The sequence below is a fragment of the Talpa europaea genome, assembly GCF_964194135.1.
Source record: "Talpa europaea genome assembly, chromosome: 8".
In the NCBI taxonomy this organism is placed as follows: domain Eukaryota; kingdom Metazoa; phylum Chordata; class Mammalia; order Eulipotyphla; family Talpidae; genus Talpa; species Talpa europaea.
This window is the reverse complement of record NC_140075.1, coordinates 120,911,591-120,932,563: the sequence shown is the minus strand read 5'-3', so window position 1 is coordinate 120,932,563 and position 20,973 is coordinate 120,911,591. Positions and strand designations below refer to the sequence as shown.

The 20,973-nt window shown below is 59.8% G+C and overlaps 1 protein-coding gene across 4 annotated transcripts in view; it reads right to left on the bottom strand.

The window, feature by feature from the left end:
* CCDC88C (coiled-coil domain containing 88C) overlaps positions 1–20,973 on the bottom strand; it is a gene marked incomplete at its 5' end in the record, with an annotated part of 107,887 nt that overhangs the window by 19,553 nt on the left and 67,361 nt on the right. For 3 of the 4 annotated variants that reach the window (XM_084240802.1, XM_084240800.1, XM_084240799.1), the window contains 12 exons: positions 160–346; positions 894–1,037; positions 2,104–2,381; positions 3,594–3,755; positions 4,975–5,163; positions 5,945–6,086; positions 7,118–7,242; positions 9,559–10,629; positions 11,906–12,043; positions 16,309–16,493; positions 19,005–19,149; positions 19,728–19,874. In XM_084240802.1, coding sequence (XP_084096928.1) covers positions 160–346; positions 894–1,037; positions 2,104–2,381; positions 3,594–3,755; positions 4,975–5,163; positions 5,945–6,086; positions 7,118–7,242; positions 9,559–10,629; positions 11,906–12,043; positions 16,309–16,493; positions 19,005–19,149; positions 19,728–19,874 — 2,913 coding nt within the window. The remainder of the gene's footprint in view (positions 1–159; positions 347–893; positions 1,038–2,103; positions 2,382–3,593; positions 3,756–4,974; positions 5,164–5,944; positions 6,087–7,117; positions 7,243–9,558; positions 10,630–11,905; positions 12,044–16,308; positions 16,494–19,004; positions 19,150–19,727; positions 19,875–20,973) is intronic. The other variant, XM_084240801.1, reaches the window with a different exon arrangement.

Here is a 20,973-nt window from a genome sequence, read left to right as displayed (position 1 = left end):
CTAAGACATCCCCACCGATCGTGGGCTGTGCCCCTTCCAGGTGCCTCCACACCACTTTCCCACACAGCCTCCCAGGCAGATGCTCATGAAGACCCGTCATAACCCTGCTGAGCCCAAGGCTGTCAGCCCAGGGGACTCGCTGGTGTCCAGAGGCTTCACCTCACAGTGGTTGTCCAGCTTGGTCAGCGAGATGTCCATGGTCTGGTGCTGCTCCTTCAGGTCGTCAAAGCGGGCCTGCCAGCGGTTCAGCTCCAGCTGTGCGTTGTTCAGCGAGGTCTTCAGCTCCTTGTTGTGGGCATGCAGCTCCTCATACTCCCCCTTCAGCTGGTGGTGCAGGAAGGTGACCCTGCGGGTGGAGAGCCCAGGGCAGAGGGCTGAAGAGGGCGCCCAGCTGGGCAACCTTGGACCAAACCCCCTCCTCTGGGCCTCAGGCCTTTTTCTTTGTCATTGTGACTGTAGCTTTTTTTTTTTTTTAAGTTGACTGATCACAGCTTGACGATACCACAGAATAATATTCAGCATCAGCTGGAGATGTGCCCGGGAGACCGAAGCATCCATCACCCATGACCACGAGAATGTCACGAGTATTGATCTAGGGTTACAAATCAATTTCAGCATGTAGGGGAATCCACAGATAGGGGTCCAGAAATGATGAGGATGGGGTGCATCTCCCTTATGAGATGGTTCTGCGGCGCGGGTTATAGGTTCGCTTGCACCGGACACAAGGGTGTCACACAGGGGGGACCAGGGGAGCTGTCACCTGCATCCGCCCACCCCAGCAACCCATGAGTCCCCTTCGCCCTGATCACAGCCAGCGGCCAGCACGGCAGGGCTTGTGAGAGCTCCGGTTACCGGGACCCACGGGGCCGCCTCTGGGCCCGCCGCAGGCTCACCTGTCCAGCTCACCCCGCAGCCTCTGGTTCTCGCCCGCGGCTACGGCGCTGCTCCTCTGCTCTTGCTGCAGCGCTTCCCGCTCGGAGTGCAGGGTCTTCTCTAGCTCGTCCAGCTCTGCCTTGTGCTTCAGCATGGCTTCGTGCCTGGTGGAGGGGAACACACCTGCTGGGAGCTTGCCACGGGCCCATGGTGCCCACATGTAACACCGGAAGACTGAGAAGCCTCCCAGAGAGAACGGGGTTCCCTGGTGCCCGCTGCAGAGCTGAGCAGGACAGGGCAAAGGGGCAGGGAGAGGCAGGACAGCATGGGAAAGGAGCCTGGCAGCGGGGAGAGCTGCCTCTGGGGTCCCCTCCACCCTGGCATGTCTCCATATTCCCGCCAGGTCCCCGCTATAGTGGCCCGTCCTCTTCGCTGACGCGGAGAAAGGGGACGGTGTCAGCAGGGACTTCCTCCTCGGCGCCCCGCGTGGTCGGGAGCCTCTCCTTAGACACACTCCGTGCACCTCTCTCCTGCGCTAGCGCCCCAAGCACTTCACACGTCTGCCCAGTCTCTGGGTCTGGCCTGGAGCCACCTGGGATCTGCTGGGGCCCAGCCCCCGAGGCCTGGCTGACTGAACACCACGAAGCCTACAACACCCAGGACCCCGATTTGTCAAGGACACGAAGTGGGATGTGTGCATTTCAATGTATGCAAATTCTACTTAAAAAACTAAAAACAAGTGTGGAGGGGAGGGTGGGAAGGGGCGATGGGAGAGGCCGGCAGAGGCGTGAGCACCAGCAGCGGAAGCCTGCGTGCCGGGCCACGGGCTTCCCCGAGCCGTCTGCCGTCTCTGTACTCCAGTTCCCAAATCAAAGGTCAGAAAAAGGAAAGCCAGCAGCCCAGACCCGGCCCAGACAGACAAGACCCGGGAAGCCAGAGCGCGGCACGCGCCAGGGAGCGGGGAGCACCCTCGTTAGGCCTGGTGTGAAGGGGCGGGGAGGCTCCTTAGGGAAGTGAGGCCCAAACGCCGAGGTGTCCCGGAGGCAGGGACAGTGCGCACCCTTCCCCCTCGGGGGCCCTCCCGCCGCTCAGTCTCCAGCTGCACAAATTCCAAATCCCCGAGCGTGACCTCTGATTTACTTTCCTTTGGGCGAGTTCAGGGGCCCCAGAGAACGAGAAGCAGCCCAGAAAATGGGGCGTGGGGTGGACAGGAGCCCCGCCTGGCCGCACCTGTCCCCCAGCTCCTTGTGCTCTAGCTCCAGGTTCCGATGCAGCGTCTTCAGGCAGCCGTGCTGGCGGATCAGGGCCTCGTACTCGGTGGACTGGCGCTCGTGCAGCGTGCCCAGGTGCTCGTGGTCCTGAAGCAGGGCCTCGTAGGCCGCCGCCAGCCGCTCCTGCTGCTTCTGCAGGTTCTCATTCTCCGTCTCCTTGGCAGTCTGCTGGCTCTGCAGCAGCGTGTACTGTGCGGTGAGCGAGGCGCTCTGGGAGCTCAGGGTAGAGTTTTCCACCTGGAGGAAGGAGCGGGCGACGGCGCCTCACCACCGTGGCAGGCCAGGGAGCCCCGCTCGAGGACGGAGGCGGGCCCCACGGAACAGCGACCCCCCTGGGCAGGAAAACCTAGCTGGGCAGAGTAAGGAACTGCTCTGGGAAGGGGCCAAGCCCGAAAGACCCTGATAAGAAGGTGCTTTGGTCCTGAGGCCTCACAACGTCTGCTTTTTGTGTAAATTATTAAGCTCCCTGGGTACCTGCATTAACAATTTTTAAAAACCTATTCTTTAAAACAAAGAGACATAAAATCCGAAAGGCGAGTGCATTCCTGAATCATCACCAAACAACGTAACCCATCGACAGGTACAGAACACCCACGCAGCACTCCAGATCAGAAACCCAGAGAGAAGGGAATCCCCGGATCATTCTGAGGCTGGCATTACCCTGACTTAGCACCCGAGACGTTTCTACAACAAAAATAAAACTACAAACCAATATCCCATGTTCTTATTTTAAAAGAACAAACCCCCAGGCCTCCCTGGTGGCGCAAGGGGTGAAGCACTGTACTATGAAGCCATCTGCAGCCTCTGCAGCACGAGTTCGATCCCCCCAGCTAGGGAGCAACCCACATGGTGCGCAGACCTCTCCTGTCTCCCTGCTGCTCCCCTCAGCAGTGTACTTCTGTCAATCTGCCTGCTCTGTTCCCCACTCTGTCCCTGGTGAGTCCTCTCACCCCCCGCATCTCTGGTCTGTACCCCAGCTCTTATATGCACAAATAATCTTTAAAAAAAAAAAAAAAAAAAAAAGAAGAACAAACCCTGAGCACCTTGTCAACGTTTCCTGTTTATTGTCTCTGGCTCCTAAGTTAATATTGTCAAACTTGTCTCAGAAACTGCATTCATGGGAATTCCTTTTCCCACAGCCTGTGCGTCATCAATATAAATCAACTCCTACTGAGCCAAACTGACTTGATGCCAGAGCATCTTTTCCAAGTCACTCCTAAGAACAGCTCTAGCAACTGACTTCGGCAGTCAGACAAGACAGCAGGTAAGAGCAGAGCACGACATTTTCAGCCCAGTAGCCGCAGGTTCAGGGATCTAAAGCACCTTCAGACCTGAAGGGTAGGAACCAGTGTTTGCAATAAACCTGCTAAACATAACATCCACCCAAGCCCCACACTCTGCCATGCTTGGCCCTGCCGCCTCCTGGGAGTCGGGGTGCCCCGCCCTCACCTGCAGCTGGGCCGTCTGGGTCTGCAGCGTGGCCGTATGCTCCTGCAGGAAGGCGCTCTGCTTCTGCAGCGTCAGGATCTGCGTGCTGAAGGCCACGTTCTGGGTCTCCAGGTGCTGCAGCTGCTCCTTGAGCAGTTGCTTCTCAGTCTGCAGGGCGGCGTTCTGGGGGCGGAAGCACAAGGCCCATCAGGTACCGGCTCGGGAAACACTGGCTGTGGGTGCTCCAGGACCCTCCAGAGTGGATGCTTTGGGGGCCGATGTCAGGGTTCACGCCAGGTGGGAGAAGTCACATTTTCCTTTTTAGGGGAGACAATTCAACGGCACTGGGGCGAAGAGCTGGGGTCCGGGCATGTGCTTGTGAGACAGGAGGGAATACACACAAAGGCGCTGCTGGTCGGAGCCCAGAGTGATGCTCGGCCCCGGAGCGGAGTTACAGCCGTGGGTCCTTGCCGCTTTACGGCTCTGTTCAGCCGGACGCCCTGAGGGTGCATGTGTGAGCTGCGGCCACAGCCTCCCCCTGCTCCGCGTGGGCAGGAAGAGGAGACAGTTCATGTCATGCGGGGCGGAGAAAGCCGGAGCACGAGGCCACACCTGGGCCAGGCCAAGTCCCTCAAACTGACTAGTTTTCCCTTCTGTCAAATGACAGGAATCGCCACTACTTCTAAGGTTGTTTGGGAGAATCCAATATAATCAGGAAGGGGAAACCTCCTGTTGAGAGCCAGAGAGGAAATGTTTTGGGGTTTGCCAGCCTATCCCTCCGCTACCACAGACGGGAGGCAGCCCCACATCACAGGCAAACTGAGGGCATCTGTGTTCCAATAAAAGTCAATGACACGGCCTCCCTGGTGGCGCAGGGGTTAAAGGCAGAGCTGTCAAGCCATTGCCAGCCACTGCAGCACAAGTTTAATTCCCCTGCCGGACAGGGAGGTGACCCTCATGGCACAGGAGACCTCTCCTGTCTCCCCGCTGCTCCCCTCAGCAGTGGATTTCAGTAGATCTGCCTGTTCTGCTCCCCTTTCTGTCTCTGGTGAGTCCTCTCACACCCCGTACCTCTGGGCTGTACCCCAGTTCTTGTATGCATAAATAAATCTTAAAAAAAAAAACAAAACAAAAAACAGCAAACAACCAAAAACTCAATTACAAAAGCAGGTGACAGGCCTGCTGCCAACCCCTGCACAGAGCATCAAGTACCCACTCCTGTGGTTACAGTGAAGCGAGAGGCCAGGTGGGGCGGGCAGGGTGTCCCATGGGAGCAGGCGAAATGTTATACACCAAAGGGATGTCAACAGATGGACACCCTGCCTGCTTCACAATGATGGCACCTGACAAGGACCAGCCTGGGGGGCCGCCCTCTGCGCGACCACGTCCGCAGCCCACTCACGTTCCGTTCCAGCTCGATGGCCCGGTCCTTGAAGCGCAGCAGCTCCATCGTGGCTTCCTTGTGGCTGGCCTCCCAGGTCTCCGTCCCCTGGGGGCCCGGCACCAGCGCTGCCCCGGGATGACTCAAGGAGTTCTGCAGGGTCTTCCCTTCTTCCTGGCTCTGTCTGAAGGCCTCGCGCTCCTTCTGCAGCTGCCGGTACGGGACACAAAAGCAGACTTGGGGCAGGAGACCAGGATCCCTGCCCATACCAGCGGCCAGAGGGCGGCCCCCACCCAACCCATCTCTCAGCTCACCCACCCCTCACGGGCACTGGCACGTGAGCAGACACTGCTTTCCTTTTTTGGGGGGATGCATGTAACCTCCCTCCTACGTGACACCCCCTTCTTCCAGAGGACAAAGGGCAGTGGCTGGGGACCCAGCCCTCCCCTGGGCCTCCTCTACCTATAACACGGAGCCAGCCTGGAAGCTGGAGCACAGGACATGAGAAAGCCCCTTCCGGCTCCAGGCCCACGCTGCTCTGGGTTCCTCATCCAGTCACGCAGCCAAGAGCTGTGCCCAGGACTGAGACCAGGCAGAGCACCGGTGTGGGGACCTGTGTCCACATGTGCGTGTGTCTGGAACATGTGTGCGCCCAAGAGCACACGTGTGCGTGTCCTCACAAGGCCCTGTGCGCCCGTGTCTGTCCCGTGTGACTCTGGGCCGGCTTGGAGCCCGATGACCCCAGCTTCACGTGGGGGTCCCCCCAGTGTCGCTGCAAACGCAGTGCCGCTCTGAGCCACCTCCCCCTCACTGCCCCGCTCCCCGCCCCAGCACTGATCCACGCTCCACATCTGTGCCACCTCGATGCCCAGGGGCCCAGCCGCGCCTGCTCAGGAAAGCGCCCCGCCCGCTGCTACCTGGTGAGGGGCTGCCAAGGGTGGGGCGTGCACCTGGAGGGACCCGCCACTTGCCCTAAAGAGCCGGCCCTTACCACCTGGAGCTCGTTCTGCAGCTGGTGATTCAGGCTGGTTCTCTCTTCCATCTGCGCTTCCAGAAACGCAATCTTGTCTTCTTTCATGGCTAGTGTTGTTTTTAATGCTGATTCATTTCTGCCTTCTAGAAGCTTGTATTTTCTGGGGGAGGAAAAAAAGATGTCGGCATTATGTACCCCTACAGGCGCCCAAACCTGGCTGCGGGCACCTTCCTCCCCAGGAAGCGGTTTCCTCCACTGCCCTGTAGCATCTGGCTCAGCAGACCTGCAGGTCCAAAGCCTGCCCGTCTGGAGCCCTTCCTGGACCACACGCAGACACCCCAGAGGCACCTTCCACTCTGCGTGTTTACAGCCATCATCTAGGGGAGGTGTTATTATGCCCCTTTCACAAATGGGGAAACCAAGTCTCAGGACGGCTAAGCAGCTTGCCCAAGGTCACAGAGCCAGACAGTGCCAAGTCTGTGTGGCCTCGTCACCAAAAAGGGTTATATTGGGCCTCGCTGGTGGCGCAGTGGTTAAAGTCAGTGCCATCAAGCTATTACCAGCCACTATGGGGTGAGTGAGTTCAATCCCCAGCCAGGGAGCTACCCACATGGCAAAGCAGACCCTCCTGTCTCGCCCGCTGCTCCCCTCAGCAGTGTGTTTCATCAGTCTGCCTGTTCTGCTCCCCACTCTGTCTCTGGTGAGTCCTCTCATGCCCCACACCTCTCGCCTACACCCCAGTCCTGTATATATAAATAAAATTTAAAAACCGAAGGGGCCGGGTGGCGAGTGAAGAGGGTGACTGCACGGAATGCAGGGGATTCTAGGGCAGTGACTGTTCTGTGTGAAGCCTGACGCTGGACACGTGGCACTGCGCATCTGGCCAAACCCACAGACTCTTCACCACGAGAGTGAATCCCGGGTACACTGACTTCACAAGCACACCCCTTTGCTGGGGGCTGCTGGCAGCGGGCAGGGGGCTGCGCAGGCGGGTTTGTGTGGAATCTACGGTCCCCTCAGTTCTGCCGTGAAATAAAAATTGCACTAAAATAGCCTTAAGAAGCCTGTTTGTTGAACAGAGTCTCCTTCCGCGCTCCCTAAGAACCTCCAGGAAGACGGGGTGGGAAGGAACCACGAAGGACGGGTCCTGGGGCAGGGACCACACCAGGGTGGGGTGGGGGGTGCCCTCACGTGTCACCGCTGTTGTCATCCCGCAGCAGCAGCTCCTTGGGCACACCGGCCTTCTCCAGCTCCTGGCTCAGTTTGTCCAGCTCACTGGACAGCTGCTGGCTCTTCAGCTTCTCCAGCACCAGGTCCTGCAAGGACAGCGAGGGGACAAGCATGGGAGGGGGGTCCAGGCTGACCCAGGGCTCTAGGACGGAGCAGGTGGGGCTACCCAGGATGCGCTTCTCAACGGAGGGATGAACACGCTTTCCCGGCCCCCGGGCTGAGACCAGAGCCCAGCCGGCTGCATGTCCACGATGCCCTAACACGCTCCACACACATGCAGACCGTGCCCGCGGCGCCACTCACGCCGGCCTCGGAGGAGAGGGTCTGATTTCTGCCAACGAGGTTGCTTTTCCCCTGCAGTCATGTGATCAAACGCTGACTGCAGAGGATTTGCAACAGGCACAAAAAAGTAAAAAGAGAAAGATTTTGCCCCGGTTATGGTTTACTTTTCACAGGTGGGTGTCGCTCTCATTTAGACGGGTCCCCTAACTCCCCCGCCTCTTGGTGACCCTGCAGGCGGCTGCTGGTTCCCACCAGGCTGGGGCACGTGTGAGCGTCCTGTCCTCCAAATCCCGAGGCCCAGACAGGCTGGGGCAGAGTGGGGCTCACTGACATTCCACCTGCACACCCCGCCCCCACTGTCCAGCCAAGTGAGCAGGTGGGACTAACAGGCTATGGAGGAGGCTAGAAGGGCCGGCACGTGCCCTTCAGACGGCTCCAACGCAGCAACCACCAACCTCCTGCTGCGGCGGCCCTAAGGGCACAGCAGCCGAGACCACTGAGTCACAGCAGAGCACGGGCTCCCGGGCAGACACCTGGCTCTCGTGGGTGAAGGCCTGAACTGCTGACAGAGAAAGGGGCTGTGTGCCCAGGCGTATCTGCCCTCGCCCCACAGCGCGCAGACTGCCTGCTCCCAGAGCCATGTTCCTTTTTAGCAGAGACCACCCTGTGTGCCCCCAAACTGCTTTTCTTTTCTACACTGGCACACAGGGCTCCCCAGCCTCCCTTGCAGCAAGGTGCAGCTGCGGGATGAGTTCTGTCCCATGAAGCGTGATCCTTCTCCCACTCCCTCATCTACTGCCACAGGCAGGGCAGGACCACCCCGGGACGGGACGGCCGAGCCATGAGGAGGAGCAGGAGCCTGAATCTCAGTGCCAGCCCCCACCCCTCCACGAGTCTACACAGGAGAGACTCAGCCTCCAAGGGGGGCCACTCAGACCCCGAGGGGCTCCCTGGAGCAGCCACTCCATGCTCAGGCGTGGCCAGCACCCCAGGAAGACACCAGGGAAAACGGAGGACACCTCTTTAGCAAGAAACTTGGAAATGTCCAGATCCTTTCATCCAGGAATTCCATGCCTAGAACTATCTCCTAAGAAAACAGAGCTATTCATGAAAGCATGTGTGTGCTAGGATGGCAGGAAAAAACTTGGAACCACCCAAATGTCAAAAAAAAAAAAAAAAATCACATCGCTTTATAGTGTTGCTACTTGGCAGTCATTAGAAATTGTAGCTTTGGGCCTCCCCGGTGGCGCAGCGGTTGAGCGCTGGGTTGCGAAGCTGCCCTCAGCCTCTGCAGTGCTGGTTCAATCCCCGGCCACCAGGCGAGGGTCCCACATGGTGCGCAGACCTCTCCTGCCGCCTGTTGCTCTCTTCAGCTGTGTACTTCATCAGTCTGCCTATTCTGCTCTCCACTCTGGCTCTGGTGAATTCTCTCACCCTCCGGAGCTTCTGACTGTACCCAGTGCTTGTATAAATAAATAAATAAATCTTAAGAAAAAAAAAAAAAAAAGAAATTGTAGCTTTGAGGCCTCCCTGGTGGTGCAAGAGGTTGAGCACCACACTATGAAGCCGTCCGCAGCCTCTGCAGCATGAGTTCAATCCCTGGCCAGGGAGCAACCCACATGGCGCAGCAGACCTCTCCTCTCTCCCCTATGCTCCCCTCAGCTGTGTGTTTCAGTCAGTCTGCCTGTTCTGCTCCCCACTCTGTCTCTGGTGAGTCCTCCCAACCCCTGCATCTCTGGCCTGTACCCCAGCTCTTGTGTGCATAAATAAATACATCTTAAAAAAAAAAAAGAAATTGTAGTTTTGAAAACTACTGTAATAACAAAAGGCATCATCAGTAAAAAGCGGGGTTAGGGTAGAAAGCAGGGGACCACATGTTTGCACAGACACACACACATGGGTAAGTGACGAAATAGAATAAGCCAGGATAGCAGCAGCTGCCTCTGGGTAAGACCCTAAGGGGTGACACCCACTGGGTTCCCGGTGCCTCTCGGTGTCACTCTGTTCAGCACCAGGGAAGACACTTAAGGCTCACCCAGCCCCAGTCGACTCCGGCGTCCGGCGTCCACGCAGACACGCGGGTCCCCAACCCCTCCAGGGGCCGCCTGCACCCGGCTCACCTCCCTCAGGGTCGTCAGCGTCCTCGTGTGCATGGTGACCTGCTTGGTGAGGTCCCTGTTGTCCTTCTCCAGTTCCTTCAGCTTGCTGGCGGCGTCCCTGCAGCGGGCCAGCTCCTTGTCCAGGGCGCGGCTCTCCTTCTCGGCGGCCGAGAGCTTGGCCGTGCTGTCGTCCAGGACCGCGTCCTTGAGCTCCACCTGCTGCCACAGCCGCCTGGTCTCCTTCTCCAGCAGCTTCTTGTCCTTCTCCAGCTGGGCCACCTCCTGCTCCAGGGCCTTCTTGTCCTTCTCCGACCTCTCCAGCTGCTTGGTGGAGAGCCGGAGGGCCTCCAGGTCCCGCTGCAGGGCCTGGTTTTCCGCCTCCAGCTCCCCGAGCTCTCGCTCCAGGGCCTGCGACTTCTGGCCCCTGCTCTCCAGGCTCTGCTGCAGCCGGAGGTTCTCGGCGCTCACGCTCTGGTAGCTGAGCTCCAGGCGCTCCGACTTCTTGCTCAGCGCCTTCAGCAGCTCCACGTTCTTCCTCAGCTCCTCCTTCTCCCGCTCCAGCTCCTGGTTCTCCCGCTCGATCTGCGCCATCTTGGCGCCGGTGAAGCGCATGGCCTCCACCGTCCTGCGCAGCTCCAGGTTCTCCGCGTCCAGCTGCTTGTTGTCACGCTCCAGGCCCTCGAGCTGCACCGACACGTTCTGGAGGGTGTCCAGGGACTTGCGCAGCTTGCGGTTCTCCAGCGCCAGGCCCTGGCTCTCGCACTCCAGGGCGTCCACCTTCTCGGCGGCCGTCGCCAGGGAGGCCACCTTCCTGGTCAGCTCGTGGTTCTCCTCCTCCAGCCGGTGCCGCTCCTTCTCTAGCGCCTCCACCCGCTCCACCTTCTCCTTCACCTGTTCCAGGTCCCTGTGCAGCTGCTGCTTCTCGAATTCCAGCTTGCTGAGCTGGCTGCTGGTCTCCGTCACTGTCCGGTGGAGGGCCTTGTTCTCCTTCTCGATGTCTTTGGTGCGGGCCTCGCTGCTGACGTGTGACCTCTCCCGCAGGGACCACACTGTTTGGTTGAGATGGTCCTTTTCTTGCTCAAGGTCCTTGATCTGTAGGAAGACACCGCAGAATGACACGGATTAGGGCACACATTTCAGGAATTTGGATCCAAAAAGGGACTAAAGCGTAGGCCTTGAAAGACCATCTGCTGTGCACCCTAACGCTGTGCCCGCATTGCCCAGAGGCTTCACGTGGACACTCAGTGAAGGGCGTGCAGTCACTCCTTAAACTGCTCGAGTCAAAACATCCACAGAGCAGCAGGATGATGGACAAGCAGGTGGTGTAGCGAGACCACCTCGCCCCCCCAAGACTGCCCGCAGGACCCCTGCGACCTGGACCTGCCCACCTGTGACCTTCCCTTCCCGTCCCTCCCGTTTGCTATCTCCAGCCCTTTCCTGCTAGAAGCAGCACTGGCTGCTTCTCGTCCTCCCGGGCTCTGCATGAGAGTCAGGTCCTCAAGGACGCCCCGCACCTCAACTCCACAGCATCCCATGCCCAGCAGGATTCTCTCTCTGGCACCATGTTTAATCCCTTAAAGCTCACAGCTGAAATCGCCACACACACAGTCACTGTCAGGGCTGTCACTGGCTTCTAGACTCCGAGCCACATGGGCACAGGGGACGGCTGTCTCTGCACCACACCCAGCACCATCCCAGGTGCGCTACAGAAGCCAACAAACTCAAATGCTGGACACATCGGCCTCCCTCGCAGCCGGGGGTGGTCATGCAGCGGGTCTGGCCAAAGACCAGTCTGGCCAAGCTCGCAAATTTTGTTGGCAAAATCCAAGGGAGGCTTCGCTCCACCCCTTCGCCGGCCACCTACTTCCTGCCCTTCCAGGGAATGTGCAGCAGCCCCCGCTGAGCCTGGCACTGCAGGGAGCGAGAAGCCTGGCTCCTGGGTGGCATCACTGAGCCACTGAGCAGCAAGGGACTGATCCTGGACTTCACGCACTGCAAAGCCAGGTGGTCTGGAGGGTGGCCAGAGGCCCGCGTGCCTCTACAGGTGTCTGGACCCGGATCACTCTGTCATGTGGGGGCTGTTCTGGGCTTTGCAGGGTGGTCAGCAGCGCCCCTGGCCTCTACCCACCACATGCCGGGACCGCTCCTTGCCCTTCTCCCCCAGGTTGTGACAATCACAAATGCCAATGTCTCTGGGAGGCAAACTGCCCTCACTCCCTGCCCACCCCACCTGCTGAGAAGGGCTAGTGTGAGTGGCAGCTAAGTGAGGGATGTGGTAACCCACGTGCCTCAGATACATCGCCAGGAACGGCTGAGGGCCCGGACTCTCACGGGAGAGGTTCCAGAAGCCTCTGCTGCAGGCGCCTACCTGCCTGGCTCGGTCAGCCTTCAGTGTCTCCATGTCCCCCTGCAGCTGCTCCTTCTCTCTGATCAGCTCCTCGCTGAGGGTCTCCAAGTCCTGGTTGCTCTGCTTCTCTCTCTCCAGCTGGCTCTGTAGCTTCTCAATCTGCAGAGTCCAAGGCCAGTCCCGTGTAAGTCAGTTTCACCCAGTGAGGGGCGTTTTAAGCAATCAGAACACTGCCAGTCCCACAGGAAACTTGAACAGGTCTTTTCTCAAGGAGAAATGTCTTGGCATTGCTCTGCTGTGACCGTCCACACCCTCGACCACCAATTCTCAGCCCACGGATTAAAGGGAGGGAGGTCAAGGGCACCCTTTGGTCAACCTCCCTCCCAGCCCACCTTTCCTCACCACATACTGCCAGGAGTTCAAGCCTCCCGGGAGGGTTCAGTCTCCATCTCAGGCCCCGTCCGCTGTCCTAAGTGTCAGACCACAGACCCGGGGTGAGGGGGTGAGCGGGAGTGGGATGGGGGTGGCACCGGCCATCCCTGCTTGACACCCCCGGGGACTTCACCCACCTCCTGACAGTCTCCTCCTTGACGGTCCCATTCACCCAGCTGCTCAGCATGGCCACCTGACACTCCTTCACCATCCAAGTAAACCCATCCCCACGCCCTGACCTCCCCACCCAGGCTGCTCCCGCCCTCGTCCCCACTCCCTGCCCAGGCCAGCCCGTACTGCCTCCCGTCTGGACACCTGCCCGATGACGCCCTCCCTGCCCCCACCAACAAAGGCTCTTCTGCTGGAATCACCAGCATCTGCGCTTCCTGAGGCACAGCCCACCTAGCGTGGGGCTTCTCATGCCTGATCCTGCCAACACCAGGAACTCAGGAACGCGGGTTCTGGCGGCAGAGGGCGAGGGCAGGGCCCACCGCAAGGCCTCTGCTGACCCTTCCTGCCAGTGCAGGGAACGGGGCACTGACTGCGGTGTCAGAGGGACAGGCCTGACTTTGGTCCTTCCCTACCAGTGATGTGACCCCTGGGGCTGGTATCTCGGGTTGTTAGGGTGAAATCTCAACGCACAGGCAGCAGGCAGCAGCTGCATGGTCTCAGCTGACCTGCCTGCTGGGCGTGATCTCCCTCCCCCCAGCTCCCCCAGCCCCACTTCCAATCGGCCCAGGACTCTGCATTTTGGTTGGTCCTAAGTGACCCGGGTGCTACTGGTTCAGGACAACTGATCAGATGGTCCTCAAAGCTTTGCAAGATCCTGTCAGGCTGCCACTTTGAATCTTTGGAGGGGCAGGACCTGGAGATTCCCAGGGATCCCGGCCTGCACCCAGGACGGGGCATCTGCTCAAATTCGGCTGGTCGGGCCTGACAGGGTGACAAAGCTCCTGGAAGGATGGGAGGACCGCCTCTCCAGGCAACCTCCACTTCTGGGGTGGGGGTACCCCATGCAGTCCTGCCCCATAGGTCTGGGTCCTATCTCAAGCCTCCAGGAAACGCAGCAGGCGAGCGTCTTCCCCACCAGTGGGGAGAGCTGGACCGGGCGGGGCTCATGCTTGGATCTTCAGTCACACTGCCAGCCCCCCTACCTGACCCGGGGACCCCAGGAGGGGTGAGCCCCATCTACACAGGGCCTGATGGGAAAATGCACTGTAAGTGCCAAGTGTCTGGGTCTTTCTCAAAAGCAAGAGCAGCTTTCTCATCCTCTCTTAGCTCGGCCTCGCTGCCCAGTGCTCAGCGGGGCACCAGGATCCCGTCCGTGCTGCCCATGCCTGCGCTGCTGGTGAGACACAAATCCCAAGTCCTTACCGCGAGGGTGAAGCAGAGCTGGGACACCTAGACAGGTGACCCTTTGCCTAGGTCAGGGCCTGCGACGGGCCCCCAACCCGTTTCCTGGGCCAAGGCTCACCCCCAACCTGTTACTACTTTATTCTTGTGCCGTCTCTCCTGGAGGAAGGACTGTGGTGCCAACCTTTGTGTTCTGACTGCTGCTGCTTCTAGTCTGAGGATGTGGTTTCCCCACGTCCCACCCATGCTGGATGCCACCCCCCACCTGTTTCCTTTTGTGGTTCCTGTACTGTCCGGGGCTCCGAGTTGGAGCCCTAGACTCGGTTCATCCCTGAAGGAGCTTGGTGTCCTGGGGGTGACCCTCTGGGCTGGGCTGGGGGCAGCTCTGGGCTCAGCGGGTGGTGCCAGAAATCTGCCCATAGGCTGCTCCTCATTCTCATGACAGGCCCCCAAAAGCTCCCAAAGCTCCTCCTCTTCTGAAGATAATGTCTCTTTACTTCTCGGCTCAAGGGATGAGCTCTTACAATATCGACACCAAGTTACAGGCTCGGGAGGGAGGCAGCTTCTATGAGGCCCATGGAAGGGTCTTCAGTTAGAGGGAAGGACATTAGCTTCAGGCGACTACGGTTTCCAGAGATTTCAGAGCTAAGCAACCTCGCTGACTGGACCGGGCTTGGGATGAGGCTAGCGTGAGGCTGGCACAGGCGGTCAGGGCCTCCCCACCCGCCTCGTGTCCTGGCTGACCCTTGTCCTCCTTCCCAGAACTCATCCCAAAACGGCTATGTCGCCTGGACTTGCCCCAAGGGAAGTCAGTGTTGGGGTCTGGGTCAGAGTGGGGTTCAGCAGGGCTTGGGGTTCACCTAGTGACTAAGAAAGGCCAGCCGGTGGCTGACACGACACGAAGGGAGGAGGAGAGGACAGCGGGTGAGCTGAGGACGGAGAAAGGAACTCAAGACAGCTGAGCTGGGTGATGAGGTGCTCACCCGGCCAATGCCAGGAGGCACCTCTGACAGGCCCAGCTCTGTGGGGGGCCTGCTGGCCAGGGTGGACTGCAGCCAGGCCTGGGGCAGGCTAAGCAGGATGGGGAGAGGCTCTCCTGCCTCCCTCCCTGGCTCCGGGCCCTGGACACAGGACAGCGCTGGTCTGGGAACTGAGACGCCCCTCCCACCAAGCCCTGGCCTCCCAAGCGCTGCAGCAAGAGTGGGCTGGTGTCCCACAGGGAAGTGTGCAGAGAGGAAGCAGGAGGGTGGGACCTATGAGAAGGGGTCAGAGGAGATATTCAGGTTGGCAGGACCCACTGTCCTGTGTGTGCGGGGGGGTGGGGGCAGACTGGCCGGGGGTGAGGCTGAGCCATCACTTCTGAGGCCTGCGGGAGCCGGGCCCGCACCACAGGCTTTCTGCCGCAGACCCGCAGGGGCCTGCCAGCCCGAGGGTCTCGTCTCTCTAAAGGTCAATTCTGTCTCATCTCGGCGGAGGCCGGAGGGCCATGCGCACAGACTCTTCCTGTGCTGGCTCGCGTGCACAGAGCAGCCCAGACAGAACCAACCAAACGTGCTTTCCCCACGCCACTCTGACAAGACGGCCTGGACGGGGTGTGCCCTCCTGTCCCACAAGGAAGGACAAAGCATTTGGCAGCTGAAATGCTGCAAGGCCCACAATGCTTCAAAGGCGTCAAGAGTGAGTCACCGCGCTGAGGGCCCTCCCTGCGGGGGCTCGAGACCATTTCGCAGGAGGGGGTGGCGCAGAGACAGTATCACTGAGTCAGAGCAGAGCCAGGTCTCCTGCCGCATCCCAGGTCAACCCGCCACCAGGGCAGCCACAGCAAACCACACTGGCAGGACTCACGAGCAGGTCAGGCCGGACCTGGGCCCCCAAAGCTCTAGCCTTGCGTGGTGCCAGCCCGCAAGAGTGCGCTGCCCGGCCCCAGCTGGGGCGGCAGCCGAGGGCTGAGAGCCCGTGGGCAGCCTTGCTGACCGTAGCACATCAGGGGCGCTGTGCCCCAGCCTGCAGCCAGCAAGGGCACCGCGGCAACCGCAACTCAATGGCACCTCTTGGCCTGAGAGCACAGCCCGTGTGAACAGGGGTCCCCGAAACTAGCACGAAGACAGGTCTGTAAGCCTGTCTGTTCTCCCGGGTGTCTGTGTTCTACTGTGCCACTGGGAGACACGCAGCTGCCTCCACCGGCAGCCCGGCGCTGCCACGTACCTCTCGCCCACCACACCCGCGAGCCGCGAGGGAGTGCCCGGCCACTCCTGTTTTACCACCAGCCCGAAAGCAGCTGTCAGGGGCCACACTCATGGCCCCACACTACTGTTCCCACTCCCCAGGCTCCCCCCTTATGCCTCTAACATGCACTTCTCTCCGCATGAAGCCGGACGCTTAACGCACATGGACTCAGAACTCTGACAACACCAACTGGCTTCCTCGTTAACCCCATTTGGACACCCTAGAGGCACCCCCAGTGCAGAAGCCCCCCCCGGATGACTCCCTTGCCCCTCTATAGTGATGGCCTGCAACTACACTGCGGTCTGTGCTGCTTCTGGGGTGCTCCCTCACCCGCACCTGAATGCTCCCGCCACCCCTTGCTTGTATGTGGCACCTGGGCCAGGAGGGCGCGCCGCCTGCGCCCTGCAGGTTACCTTCTTGCTGAGCTGCTGGTTCTCCTTCTCTAGCTCCCCACACTTGAGGCTGCTCCCCTCCAGAGCCAGGGACGCGTCCCGCAGCCCCTGGATGGTGCTCTGGAGGCTCTGGTTCTCCTTCTCCAGCTTCAGGATGCGGCTGGAGGCGCACTCGTTCAGCTCGCACACAAACGACTTCCTGGAGGCTGAAGAACAGTGGCTGGTCAGAGCCCAGGCCCCAGGCGCCTCTGAGTCCGGCTGCTGCTCCATCCCATCTCCCACGGTGCCGTCCTGGCATTGAGGGTCCCGCAGGCCTTGGGGACCCTCTGCTGGGGTCTCATATAAGAACAACTCAAAGCTTAAGAAGAAAGCGGTCTGCAGTGGAGAAGCCAAGGCAGATGCTAAGGACTGCGTGCAACTCCAGGCACCATTTGTTCCCCAAGCAGCCAACCTGACAGTACAGCTCAAGGGGTTTAGAGACGAACAGGGAGCAAACAGGCCATGTTTTGTGCCAGTTCTGAGAGCAGAGGGAGACTGCGCAGCTCCTCAGGAGAGGCATGATGGACGGTGGCTAGGTGGGCGCACACCTGAGTACCTGCCATAGGCACCCTAAGGTGCTTAGGAGAGATTTCACTTTGCAATTTTACTACATTTACAAAATGAGATAGTATATAAATGGCTTTAAAAATTCCGAGTGAGGGGCCTCCCTGGCCTGTTGTCCATAGTCTCTGCAGTGTGGGTTCGATTCCCGGCTGGCCAGGGAGACACCCACATGGCGCGGCAGACCTCTCCTGTCTCGCCTACTGCTTCCCTCAGCAGTGTATTTCAGTCTGTCTGCCTGTTCTGCTCCCTTCTCTGTCTCTGGTGAATTCTCTCACCCTGGCTCGCCTCTGACTGTACCCCAGTTCTTGTATAAATAAATCTTTAAAAAAAATTCTGAGCGAGCTGGAAATACAAGCTAAGATAGAAGGCAGATCGTCTGCTCTGAAAACAGTTGGAATAAAACAGAGACCTGCGCTGGGGATGGAGCTCAGCTCACCTGGCCACCGGCAGGTGTGAGGCCTGGGGTGGGGGAATGCACATGGTAAGTCCCTGAAGGCCGGGGCCATGGCAGCTTTGACCCACACCAGCTCCACATGCCACGAACTTGCTCTGGGAGCCCCGTCACACAGTACTGCTTAGAGGCTGCACCCCACTGCTTCCTGCTCATCACTCAGGGGCTCAGGGTTTAGGGGTGCTTTCACAGCAAGCACATCAAGCTGGAAATGGGCATGACCCTAAGGACTTCCCCGCCCCTCCCACGGGGCATCGTCATCACCCTATTTGGAAGGTAAGAAACTGGGGTTGAAAAGAGGTCACCTAGTCCCAGCCGCAGTACCCAGCTAATTCACCCTGACTTCTGGAAGCTCAGGATGGTTGTCCAGTTTTCTGGTCTGGGTTTATGGTGGTGATTTAACACACATTCACCAGACACTGTGTTACACCACAGAGTTGGCTGTTTTCAACAAAGGCAATCACTCCCGTGACCGCTGGGAAGAAAGAAATGAGTTCACCTCCTAGCCAGACGAGGAGCCTGGATTTTAAAGTCAGGTCTTTCTGGCTCAAGAAGCCACTAGCCAGTACGTGCAACAGCACAGGCAGGCTTTTCCCCACACGAACACCATCATTTCACACCCACCTTCACCAGCTCCCCAGCAAGCACGAGGAGGTGGCCACGCCACCAAGCACCAGTGGGGGGGCCACTGAGCTGGAGGGGCTCCTCAACTCTACTGAGCAGCGGACGCTTCCCGCCCAGCCGCCAGCCTCCCAGGCAGCCCGCAGGCCTGCCCTGCCCCGCCAGGGGGCAGCCGTGCTCCCCGGTGGACCCTCGCGCTAGAGCCGGGGCCTGAGCGATCCCAGCAGGTCCAGGCGCCAGAGCACAGAGCACACTGGCTTCCCATGGGACGGGGAGCTCGGTCAGCTGAGTTTAGTTGGGCGCCAGCAGGACCCTGGGAGAGAAGGGGTATTTAACTGCTTCCAAAGACCTTTCTCTTATCCCGGCACAGTCGTGGGAGCTGGAAAGTCCCCCCCCCCCCACCCGCACGCAGCCCAGCCCCACGGGCGCTGCCAGGCTCAGGGAAGGGGACGCCTCACAGGTGCACGTGTGCTATTTCCAGCGCAGGAACTGGCTATTGTTTGCCGGCGGGGAGGCTTCCTGCCAGAGCTGCCGGCTGCCGCAGCCTCTCCCCTGGCCGACACCTCGTCTGGGGGCTGGGCACGGGCCCCAGAGAGGAAGACACCCGGGTCCCCTGAGAGCAGCGATTCAGCAGCCACTACCCAGGGAGACCGAGCCCGGCGGCATCCATCTTGTCCAATTATGCAAAAGAGGGGAACTGGGGCACTGGGGGCGCTCGAGCGGGAGGAGGGGCCGCAGGGGCCGTCTCCACCTGCCACGGCTGCTGTCAGTCACGGAGAGGCCCGAGATGTGCTCTGGCCTGTCAGCTGGAAGCCCCAGGGACTGTTCAGATGGCAACGGAGAGACCTGGTGCCACTGATTCTGCATTTCACATCCTGACATCGAGACCGCCACTCCCTCCTGCTCTCCATGGGGAGAATAAAGATCAAACAGTCCCAGCGACCCTGGAAGGAAATCCTCTTTCCCGGGGTGGCGGGATGGGCGGACACCAAGGGTTCAGAGCCCAGGGCTCAGCTCCCTGGGGGAGGAGGCAGCCACCTACCGTCAGACAGGTCTGCGTTCTTGGACAGCTGCTCCAGCTCCCAGCCCAGGTGCGCCGACTCGTTCATGCTCTGCTTCTGTGCGATCTCCAGGACCATGTTCTCCTCCAGCAGCTCCTCAATTCGCTTCTTGTCTGTGTCCCGGTCCTAGTGCCCGAAGAGGGCAGGGGTGATGATAAGAGGGGGACCCTCTGCCCCTCCACGCTTGCCTCCCACGGACAAAGAGGTTCCATGCACCTGCTCATGTCATGTAACACAGCTGTGCACATCCATCGCCAGCTGAGAGCAAAAAGACGCCCTGGCCTGCCATGAGATGACGCAAAGACCTCCGGTCTCTGATCTGCTGTCTGAGCAAAGCGACACTTGCTTTCCAGCAACAGCTAAGTGACGGGCAGCCTCACGGCTCCCAGGCGGGCCTGGCACACCTTAGACACCGTGGGGAGATTCGCACACGCATCCCTGCTGGGCCCACAGCACAACAACAGCGGAGCCCCTGCCTGCAGGACGCGTGTGCCTCACCCTCCAAGAGAACAGCACAGCGGCCGAGCTCTGGCTCACAGGTGTTAGGTGGTGCCGCCGAGCCCAGAGCTCAGCAGGGTACACCCCACAGCCAAGCATTCGCCGCGGTGGCAGCCCCCAACCCAGCACTGCAACCTCGGAGGACACAGCATGAGCCCCAAACTGCCCCCAACCGGTCGCAATGCGGAGACAGTGGCTTGCAATACCAATTCCAGGTCGTGAAGCTTCGATTTCAGCTGCAGGTTCTCCTTCTCCAGCTCGTGGACTTTGTCACCCCGGGTCCGGGCCGCGGTCAGCTGCTCCTCCAGCATGGCCTTCGTTTCGATTAGGATGATATTATCTTCTCTCAGCTCCTGGTCAGCAAACACACACGAGAACCCTGGAATGAAGGCCCCGGTTCACGAGCACAGAGCCCAAGGCCCGATCCGTGCCAGGCATGCGGAGCAGGACAAACGCCCCAGCTAAGGCTGAGTCCAGGGAAATGCCGCGGCCACTGACCGGCACCTCCTCCAGCAGGCCGGGCAGAGTGGACTTTCTCTACTAAAAGAAAAAATCATGAATCAAGGAAACACTCCCCCAGTGTCTCCTTCAGGCCCGCCGGGGTGTGAGGGCGCCTGGTCAGACACGTGGGCCCCAGGGAGCCCCCGGGGGGTTCAAGGGCTGAGTCTATTTGTCCCCACGCAGCGTCCACACCGTGGCGGAGGGTGCTGACATGCGCGACTACTCAACGCAGCTCCTGTCTGAGCACTTTGTACCACGCCCCGGAAAGGGAAGTTCTCAGGGAGTCAGTGGAGTCACAGACAACCGTGCGCCCTGAGGGGACCCCTGGTGGGCAGGCATACGGCCCACCCACACACACCAAGGGGTATCGGAGTGTCCACCTCATCACTGCTGCCCCTCACTGGGGAGCTTCATGGTTGCTCTTCTCCTGGAGTCCTTCCAGCCCCCCTCGGCATCTTAGGGGCCTGGGGGGCTAAGTCTGCCCTGAACACTTCCCTGGTTACAAATGTGCACACGGGGGACGTGTCTGCTCCTCCTGGTCGGCAGAGTTTACCCCTCACGGGTCTAACAACGGGGAGCAGGGCCAGCAGCTCCTGCTTATCTAGCAGGTGGCCGTGTTCCCCGCACGAGCCAGAACCCCACGATCCTGGTAGGGGAACCATGTGACTTCCAGTCAGTGGACACGGCTCTGATCAAAGCGACAGCAGGTCACTGGGAGTCCCGATTTGCCTGGGGGCTCCTCTCTGCCTGTCCCCAGGAAGGAGCCGAAGCCTAAAGCCCACGAGGGGAAAAGCCAGGGCCTAAACTTCCAGCCCCCCTCACACTAGAGACAAGGCTGTGCCAGGGATGTGTCATCACCACTGGTCAGTACCAACCCCAGCAGGCTGGGCCAAATGGACTTTCTCACTCCATGGTGACTGAGGTGCTCGAACTCCAGACCCCATGTCTTCT